The 10,068-nt window shown below is 46.0% G+C and overlaps 1 protein-coding gene across 1 annotated transcript in view; it reads left to right on the top strand.

The window, feature by feature from the left end:
- Positions 1-257: 257 nt before the first annotated feature.
- The window catches only part of VOPP1 (VOPP1 WW domain binding protein), a 62,226-nt gene continuing 52,415 nt past the window's right edge, over positions 258-10,068 (top strand). Inside the window, exon 1 of the mRNA XM_030504481.1 lies at positions 258-668. Coding sequence (XP_030360341.1) covers positions 618-668 — 51 coding nt within the window. The 5' untranslated portion in view covers positions 258-617. The remainder of the gene's footprint in view (positions 669-10,068) is intronic.

Here is a 10,068-nt window from a genome sequence, read left to right as displayed (position 1 = left end):
AACCATCTCCCTCCACCTCCATCTGGGCCCGCTCCTCCTCCTCGAGGCCAGCACGGAGGGCACCCCGACCGGCTGTTGCCCTCCCCGGGGGACCCTGCACGACCCCTCCCGGGGCAGGCTGCCGGTCTGCGGGGCCAGGACGGGATCCGCTCTCCCGCCATAGCGGGGACCGTTACCCTCCCCTCAGCGCCGGGCAGGGGTCCCTTGGACCGCTCTCTCCTGGTCCCCGGCGCAAGGCGGTGCCGGGGCGGGCCGACTCCTCTCCCCGCCCTCGGCGTCTTTGTGCCGCCCGCCCCAGCACTACGCTGCCCTTCGCCTCGCCTCGCCGCGGCGCTGCCCGCCGGGCTCCGGCTGAGGGGATCGGCGGGTCAGCCCGCCCTCGCCCTGCTGCGAGGCTTCCCCGCCTCCGTCCCCGCCCCGCCTCATCTTTCTGCCCCCCTGCGTGGGCTTCTCGCCGCCCTTTCCCCCGGGCTGTGTGTCAGCCCGCCCTGCTCGCGGCCCCTCAGCTGTCCCCGGAGCTCCCTCGACGTCCGCCCGGGATGGCGCCGCTGACAGCGCCCTGAGCCGGCCGGGGTGAGCCCGCCGCCGCCGCGGGAGGAGCAGCTGGAGGAGGAGAGATGAACCGCTTCCAGCCCGGGGTCGCGCTGCTGCTCTCGCTGCTGTGGGAGGTGAGGTGGGCCGGGGGGGAGCTGGAAGCTGGCAGCCCGTACCCAGCCCCGGTGTGGGGGGGGTGGTGGTATAGTGTTCTGAGGTGAATATGAGGTGAACACGAGGTGAACGTCCTTGCTGGAACGGGCTTGAGCTCCGGGAGCGGCCGGGCCGGGCAGAACCCGGCTCTGCTGCCGGGGGAGGTTTCCCTGCCCGGGTGCGGTGGTTACGGCTCTTGGCAGCGACCTGGCTTTGCTTTCTGTTAAATGTTCTATTGCCGGAGCAGAAGATTATCTGTGGTGTGCCGGAGCGGAGTAAGGCGGGACCTGTAGGCAGGGGTACGGGATGGCTCTTAACATCCTAACATTCCTAACGGGCAGGCTGGCCCTCCAAGGGACCCGGAGCACGCTGCTTGCATCAAGGATTGAATGGAGGGTGCGTCTTGTATTTTTATTTGAAGTATTATTTCGTGGACAAAATGCACGTTGCGAGGTAGAGCTGTGGCGGCGTCGGCTTAGGAGGAGCAGTGGCAGCGTGGTTGAACTTCTCAGAAAGCCTCGGTTGTGCAGCTTTGGTAGTTACAACAAACAAGCACAAACAAAAAAAGGAATAAAAAAAAAAATAGCAGCTTACGTTAATTGGAGGGGGATTTGCGCCACGCAGTTCTGTCACGGGGCTGGGAAAGCAGCTCCTTTTTTAGCAGGCAGATAGATCCACAGAAGCGTTCTGGTGGAGCGCTGTCTCTCGGTCTTTGGGTTGCCCTTGGGACTGGGGGCAGGCTGGGGGTATCGGTGGCCACCCTGGGACAGGTCCACCATGGGCACACTGCCAGGGTTGCCGTCGAGTCATTGCCAGGACATGTGCATCAGCAACATGCTGGGGTGACTTCGGAAGCACCCCAGGCTTGTGTTCTTAGGTACACCCTTACATCTATATAGCCCATAGGCAGTCTAGCTGAAGGTGTCGGAAGGGTGGAGACCTGTGTTGGAGCAGTTTAGACAGAAAATGGATGAATTTCTTAAAAGAACAACATACCACCGAACCCATACGTGGAAACAGGAGCGCTGGCTATGTAATTATGGTTTTTGGTAATGGGTATAATTCATGAAAATGGTGTTTACTACATGTTCATGCCACCTACATAGATGAACGATTTCTGGTATGTTGCCCACTAAGTCATCCAGCATCATCCCATTAAAACACTCAGATCAAAATCACCATTTAATGTAAATAAATGTAACTCTTTTCAAGTTAATCGGGCTCTGTCTCATTACCCTGGCTGTAAACCTGGCTCAGAGCCTGGCTAGCGATTGCTCCTTGACTCTGCTCTTCAGAAAGCACAAATGGCAAAATGTTGATTAAATGAAACAGGCACCGGCGTTTCCCAGAGGGGATTTGTTCATCCGAGAGTGTGAAAGGTTTCACCCCTCCAGGATCTGTTTGATTAGATGTCTCTGCTCTCTTAACGTATATTCTGTTGAAAAAGATCCTGCCTGCCTGGAAAAGAGTGATTTGCATAAATCCTCTTTGGATGTAGTCAATGTTGCTGTTATTTAAGCTTTTGTACTGGTTTTAATTGTGAGGGTGGGTTTTTTCTTCCATTTAATCTAGGATGTTTGTTTTGACATCTGGTTTTGTGGATTTTTTTTTTTTTTTTTTCCTTTTTTGAGAGTGCTTAGGATACCTTTTTAAATGAGATGCTATGTAAATAAGTATTACAAATTGCTTTAACTTGTACTCTAAAGGAAACAGAATGCTGGGGTTTAAATAACTGAATCGAAGACATCTGGTTGTTTAGGTTTTTGGTATTTGAAACTTTTGCTGTTTTCTGCACTAACTTCCATACTGGCTATTATCTGAAATAGCATTGTGACAATTATTTTAAATCTGTTTGCAGCTTCAACGTGATCTTAGTTAATATTTAACAGAGCGTGACCTGAGGAATATATTTTTCATTCAGCATTCTGCAAGAGGCTTTTGGCATTATTATCCAGATAATGGGGGGCACGAGAGGGAAAGCCATTTAATCCTTCAGAGCAATTTGCAGTAGTTTACTGATGCTTAATATTCGCTTTGGTTACATTAGCCAAAATACTTGTTGCAGGACGTTCATGTGTTTTGTGGCATTGCTATCAAAGCAGGATTTACATGTAAGAAGTTGCTGTCTCTCAGTGCTCGTGTGCTAGTCCTTTCTGCAGAAGATCTTGAGATACACTAATTACAGAAATGCCCAGAGCACTGTGGTGGTAGGAAAGGGATATTAATTCTGAGTTTTCTTGTTTGATGAGGGTTTTCCGCCATAGCCACAAAGACTTCCTATGTTGGAAGAAAAATCTCCAACCCCAGAACCCAGGAAATTCTGCTCTGAGAAGAACTTGTTAAAAGCCAAAGATGCAATGAGTTTTGCTCACAACTTAGTCACAGTTTTGCAGTTTAACGTGAGCTAAAATGGGGAACTTCTACGGTGGATAACTTGACAGGTAATTTTTAGTTCTCGCAGGGAGAAATGAATGCTGTCGAATCTTCATCCATCTGTCTGTTCCAAATTAATTTGGCTTCTTAGAGGTAGCAGTGTATTATTAACCGCAGTTGCCTGAAATGCCCTTTTTCACCAGGAACCTGGATGTCTGGTAGACCTGTGCTACTGGGGTATGTGATTTCAGCATTCAGATAGCCAGTGGTCTTCCTCATTAGCATGGCTTATGATTTCACCCACAGGACTGTGTTCTGTCTCAGTTTTGTGTGAATAGATGGCTCTCAATTTTATGGAAGGCTTTGAGAAGGTCCTTAAAGTGATGTCTGTTTGGGGTATGTGTATCAAGACTTTTCTGCTTTTATTTCATCAGACATCTTGGGAGCTTTGGCCGTCTCAGCTTAAATGTGACTTTAATGAATAGCGATTTCTTTGGCGTGGGAGCAAAAGTAAAACTAAACAAGCAGCCTGCCCCCTTGATGATGAAGTGAGTTTATTTTCAGCTTGAATGAGGGCACTGGAGTACGTCTTTGTGGCTTATTTCTCAGACTGAGTGCTTGCTTTCTTCCCAGCAAGCTGTGGAAGTGCTGGGTGGAGGTGAGCTGGGTGAGGAAGGCTCAATGGAGGATGGGGAGGCTCTACGGAGCTGTTTAAGCCTAGTAGAGGACCCTGCTTGTGCTGCAGTGGTAATAAAGAAGGTGTTTTATTGTCACTGCTGCTGAGTAGCTTGCTGGGTAGCCTTAACTTGCAGAACCGTCAAATAGTTTTTAGGTGCGTAAGCTTCTGTTTGGCCCATATGGTGTGTCTAGAAGAACCTAGGAGTTAATGCAACTGCCTGAATATTTGAGTCAACCTTTTTAGTACTCTCTATTAAGATAAGCTGAGGCCTGTGGTAATCGCTGTAGGCGGTGTGAGATGTGGGTGAGAATCTCACCACGAAGGTTTCCACATAGCTACACAAAATTCAGATCATCACTTTTGGAAATACTAGCATTGATATTTCTACACATTCAGTTTCTCATTGCTAAGAATTATAACATAGATGCTGATAGAAATACTGGTAATTGAATGCTTGGGAAAAAATGAACAGTATAGTCCTCCTCTTACATCTTTCATCTGAAAAAATAACTACAAAGGAGCCAAGTGCCTATTTTTTCTTAAAAGAATGGAAGAACGGACATGTCATATGAACAGCAAAGTGTGTTATCCTGGAATAAAATTCAAACACTCCCGACAGTCTGTCATACAAGATTTGCTTAAATAAAAGCAAAGTTGGCTAGAGCTTTTCAGTTGGCTTTTTAGTATTATTTTTGTGAGTGCACTTCAACAGGACAGATTTTAGCAAATAAGAGAAACCTTAAATCTCTGTCCTTCCTGAAGGAATGTGTAGGAATGTATTTACCCATGAAAGTAGGAATGTTCATGCACACCAGGGTTGTTGTCTCTATGAAGTCCCTGTCTGTAGAAGCTCATGGATACCGTCCCATTGCTGTTTTAACTCTTGTGGGTGTTGTGTCAGTGGGTGGTGGGAGGAATAATCCTGTCCAAACTGATGGGTAAAAGTCTATCCCAGAAATTCTGCGAGGGAGGTGTTAGTGTAGATGTGTCAACTAACACTCTCCTACTTGTTAGTTTTAGTTATGTAGACGCTTAGCAGCTTAAACAATTTGGGGTGTTTTGTTGCTGTTGTCTTACCCTTTTGCAGCCAGTTGGAAAGCAGCTATTGCATTGCTGAGTGAAGGCAGGAAAGAGCTTTCTTAGGATTTATAGTTTGGGGATCCAACTGGTGCTGGCAGATCTTCCCTGAGTCTTGACAGCAGTGAGATGGGTTGTGATTTCCAGGCAGGAGGATGGAGCTTGCACACTTTTCTCACTTTCCTCCTTTTGAGGAGGAGATGGATTCATGTTCACTGCAGGAAGGGAACAGTGGCCAAGTGCCATTTGCATCCTCTGAGGGGAGATGCAAATAGCTATGTGTTGGAGTTTTTGGGGCTTGGGTTATTTTTTTTTTTTTTTTTTAATGAGAAGAAGCATTTATAAAACTTTATATATTTTTTTACAGTAGTCAAAAATGTTTAGCACCTTCTGTTATCCTTTCTCTGTAAAACGGAAGTGATCGACTCTCTTTAATTTTGGTACTTTGCACTCAGCTAATGCAGGTATTTGGAAACAGATATTAAACTGGACCAAAGCAAGCCTTTAGACTTCAGCTGCTCTTTGAAAATGGATTTAGTTAAATCACTGAAAAAAGGCTCAATGGAAAAATCTCTGTGGTTTAATGCAAATTTGTTTTGGTTTACTCCACTAGGAAGAGGCTTAGGAAAACTGGAATGAGTGTGCCTACATATAGAGGTTTGCTCTGCTCATCTGTGTAGGCTGAGTTTACAGGCAGGAACAGATGAACGCTTATGCTGCAAAATTTAAAATGAAGGTGGCTACCAATGTACTTCAAATTTGTTGTGATATAAAGTAAAATCCATGTATTAAATAAAAACCCCAACAAAGCAGAAAGCTAGCAGCTTTTGAATTTTTGAGTCTCATTTTTGAAGGTGCTGCATTGCTGTGTATCCCCAGCAATGCAGCTGTTTCCACAGGTTTTGTAGTTCTGCTGAAAGCTTTGTTGAAATCCTGTTAGGGTTTATTATGGCAAGTACAAACTCTGTTCCGACTAGCAAGAAACAAAGCCTTTCTAAAACGACAGGCACAGTAGTGCCTTTTGGGCAAAGAATCTTAGGTCTGTCTGAACGCTGGGAACACAGCCTGGAAACTTGAGCATTAAATAGCACTTCCAAGACAAGAGAAAGATAAGGTCTTAAATAGTGGATATTATCACTTTCCTGACATCAGTAAGGTAATACATGAGATGAAATACCAGGCATGGTATTTCAGGGGTCATGAGAGGGGAGTCTGATTTTTTTGAACGCTTTCTTCTTTTTTTCTCTTCTTTTCTTTTTGAGAACAATGTATCTTGACAGATTTCTCACATATTAAGTGGAAAAGTTTTCACTGCTGAGTTAAAAATGTCTTTCTTCTCAAGTGTGTCTTCAGCTTTGCGCTAGATAGGTGTTAAATAAAACCATGTTTTAAATAACTCAACTAAAAATCTCTTCCTCTTTCTCAATGACTCAGCTTTCAGTCTGGTAGATTTTTTAGAAGGAAAGGAATTAGCAGTCTGTGTGTCATCCAGTGCAGAGGTGGCAAAGGTGGTCCCTAACCCCTTGTTCTGCCAACTCCCGCAGGTCTAGCAACCATGTGGCCACAGAAGGATTGGCTCAACCCGCTGATGCTATGGATGACTAAGGCATCAGAAAGAGGATAGGGAAAAACTGAAAGGGAATAGTTTTCCATTGATTCAGCAGAGGTTTGTGCAGTGGTAGTGTCATGAAACTTGCTGCAAGGGAGGAGGGGGAGTGTATGGCTTGGAGCAGGGCTGCATGTTTTGTTAGCACGCTGCTTCTTTCAATACATTAGGTGTCACCTGATGGGAATCATAGCATCATTTAGGTTGGAAAAGACCTTTAAGATCATTGAATCCAACTGTAAACCTAACACTGCCAAGTCCACCGCTAAACCATGTCCCTAGACAATACTGCATTTGTACTGAAGCAGAAGGCAGTTATGCAGACCTTTTCCATGCACTGCTAGAAGGGAAAATAAGCGGAGTTTGGATTTTGTTTTTCCCTGAAAGACGCCATTAGATAAGACTAACTTTTCCAGACTGTATCTTATCTTTTTCCCACATTGCTTGCCAAGTGTCCATCAGAGCAGAAGTGCTGAACCTGGTGCTAATGACATCCCCAGCCTTTCCCTTCTGTGGGGTGGGAGGGGGTTGTGGCTGGAGGCTGTACCTCTGGGGAATGTCCACCATCAGCTGCAGTGTGGGAGGGACCATTGTCCTTGGGTCCAGGTGACGGGTAACTGCGACACAGCAGTCATGCAGCGCACCCTACACTGCGTCTTGTTCATGAAGTGATCTGGGCCTTAGGTTTAAAGTTCAATGACAGTAGTGGAAAGTGGCCGGTTTTGGAGGGCATTGAAGCAGGGTGGTGGGATTGTGCCCTGACTCCAGCCCTGTCCGCACTCAAGCACTCTGTAAGCAGCTTGTCCTTTCCAGCTGGAGTAGGAATGATGGTGTGCCAGTTGGCTTGGTCTCCCACCTCTGACATTGATGGGCATCATGCAATTAAATAGCTGGCAGTAGTTTTGAGGATGGATCCTTCCTTCCTCAGGTCTTGCGCTGGTGGAATTAGGGGTGAGGATCATGGACCCCAAGTGTGCAACCCGCACATGTACATATCTGTCTTTCCAATACACTAAGGCAAGTACATTTGATGTATTTTTATGCCTTTCTAGTTACATGCGTTCGAGTCTGTTTGGATCCTCCCTCATAAGAAGAACTGGAGAACCCTGAATTGAAATGAATATGACGGGGACGTGAGCATGTGGCAGGGGTCTCACTGATGGCAGACCGAGGACCAAGGGCATCACAAGTTCCAAGACCCTTACGCTTGATGTAAGAGGAGTATATTACACATGTTCATCTTCTTGAGGCTCAATGACACTGCCACCCAAGGGATGCTGATGCTTTTGTAGACCGACAGACCTACTCTGCTTAGCTCAGTTTTGCCAGCAGTGTAGTTACAGTGACAGGGTTGTGCTACAATGGCATTTAGAGCTGGTAGTGTGCCTGTCATCTGGAAGGCTTAGTCTTCAAGAAGTTAGGAGCTCCATCAGGGAATGTATACTAGCAAAAAACCCCCTGATAAAACTCCCAATGTCTGTAGTACCAAAACCAGACTTGTTTTAAGTTGCTGCAAACTTGGGGGTTTTTTTTGCTGGCACAGTTGTGTCTTTCTGCGTGCCTGATGGATGTAGGTAGACTGATGTGTGTCCTGGCCTGAGTCTGTATTTCTCCCTTTTTGCACAGAAGATGCTCCTTCCTAAGCGGAGAAGCATAGTTGTTTATACCGTGCTGGTTTTAGTACGGTCCTCTTAGTGTTGACACAGCAGATTAATATTAAAGTGCTTGTACTGCACAGCAACTTCTATTTAGGCATGGCGGTATGGTTCAGACAGCGTAAGGGTCTTTACCTGGAGAATTGCCCATGTGTAACTCAGTGTTTTCTTTCTCCCAATTTTATTAAATCTATCCCTTGAAGTGGATAGAAAACCTGTTAACACAGTGAGTTACTTTCTGCTTCCCCACAATATCTCTGTCAATGCAGAAAGTCAGTGCAGGCGGTTCTTGCTGTGGCGGGTGACTGTAAGCGTGCTTCAGCTCTTCGTGCAAGAACTGGACAAAGATGAGTCAAGCAAGTGTTTTTCTTTCATTTCTGCTCCTCAGGGGGAAAAATCTATTGCTCATCACTACAGATAATTATCTCAATATTTGTGTGATATCCAGGAACTCACTGCTGACTCTCTTACAGTGTGAGTTCCCAGCTTAGGACCCTAATTCCCTGCCACATTTGGAGCTGTGGGCTCAACCTGGTACAGGAAGGGTAATGGGTGTAAAAGTCCACCTTCATTTGTTCAAATGCTGTTTAACCTGGCAGGATTTCAGTCTAAAATAGAGGAAGAAATCTTCCTCTTTGAATATGCTGCTTTCAAATGGTCAGCTAGTTGTTTAGCCTAAAAAAAGGGGGAGGAGAAGTGGTGTGTCAGAAGTTTTAAATCTACTCTTAGATGGTTTGATTTTCTTTTCAAGGCTTGCATGAGCTGCTCCTATTCTGAGTGCTGTCTTGTCTATCCCAAACAAATATCCCTAACGAGAATCATGATTTTTCAATGGTTTGAGCAGTGCTGAGAATGCCTGCTGGTCCTGAGCTATAAGCAGAGCTGTCATGACAGGCACCATCGTGTGCAGTGGGTTTTTGCATGAGATACCCTGATTCTGCTGTGATTGGCTTTTCCACTAAGGTAACTCTCATCTCCTGGCTGTCATACAGAAGTAATAATAGAGTACAGGGTTGGGTTAAACCTCTGCAGAACTGGGTCATCCCATAGATTGAGATAGTGTAAGATAATATTAAGCTGCTTCATTGTTTTTTTTCTGTAGCTGAAATGATAGCAGTGTCTGTGCACATGTGCACATGTGTCCCTGCATAAAGAGTATTGTGCCACGCTAAGGCTGGGATTTTGCCTGCGTATTGCTTGGGATGACTTGTATTTCAAGGGAAACTAGGGAGCACAGGAGGCAGTAAGTGCCAAATAATGGCCAAATACTACTAGTTGTACAACCTTGAGAAAAAGCTAAGCAGATGCCTTTGGATTTGAGTGTCAATCGGAAGAGGTGAATTGAGATTGAAGTTGTTAGTTTGTTCTGTCTTCTGTTCCTTTGGTATTTACAGCACCAGGTCCTTGGTTTTTAGTGATGTTAATGCCTTATAGAGGGGCTTCACAGTTTGGGGTTTTCCCATAATGCCAGCAGTGTGCAGCTAGCTGAGCTTCGTGCCAAACTTGCAGCGTGGTAATGGAAAAGTGTCCCAGGATCTGCAGGTGATCTGTGGATCTTGGAGCTTTGTACTTTCTGAAATCCAGGACTTAAATTGTGCTTCTCACTTACTGTGGATAATGCTTTTGATGCTGACTTCTTAAAGCCCATGGTGAACATTAGTAAATTGGGTCTTGCTACGCCCTGTATGTGGCAATCCTCTGTGTAGATGTCTGCAGTGCTCCAAGAAGGCATCGGATGAGATCCTGAAAATGCTGTAGTAGATGTATTAGGGCATGCCCCAAACCTTCTGGTGGGTGAAACTTCCCAGGATGGCTGTGCTGACCCACACTTTCAGCTCCCCCTGTCACACCCATCACAAGGTGCCCTGTGGGAACCTGTTCTGGTTGCAGCTTCACCTGGCTTTCCCTGTGCATGGAAACCATGGGCATGGCTGTGGCACAAAGCCAGGAGCATTTGGATTAAGCTTGTTTTAATTCTCTAGTAATCTTGA

This window comes from Strigops habroptila, chromosome 1 (genome assembly GCF_004027225.2).
Source record: "Strigops habroptila isolate Jane chromosome 1, bStrHab1.2.pri, whole genome shotgun sequence".
NCBI classification, from domain to species: domain Eukaryota; kingdom Metazoa; phylum Chordata; class Aves; order Psittaciformes; family Psittacidae; genus Strigops; species Strigops habroptila.
This window is presented reverse-complemented; position numbering and strand designations above follow the sequence as displayed.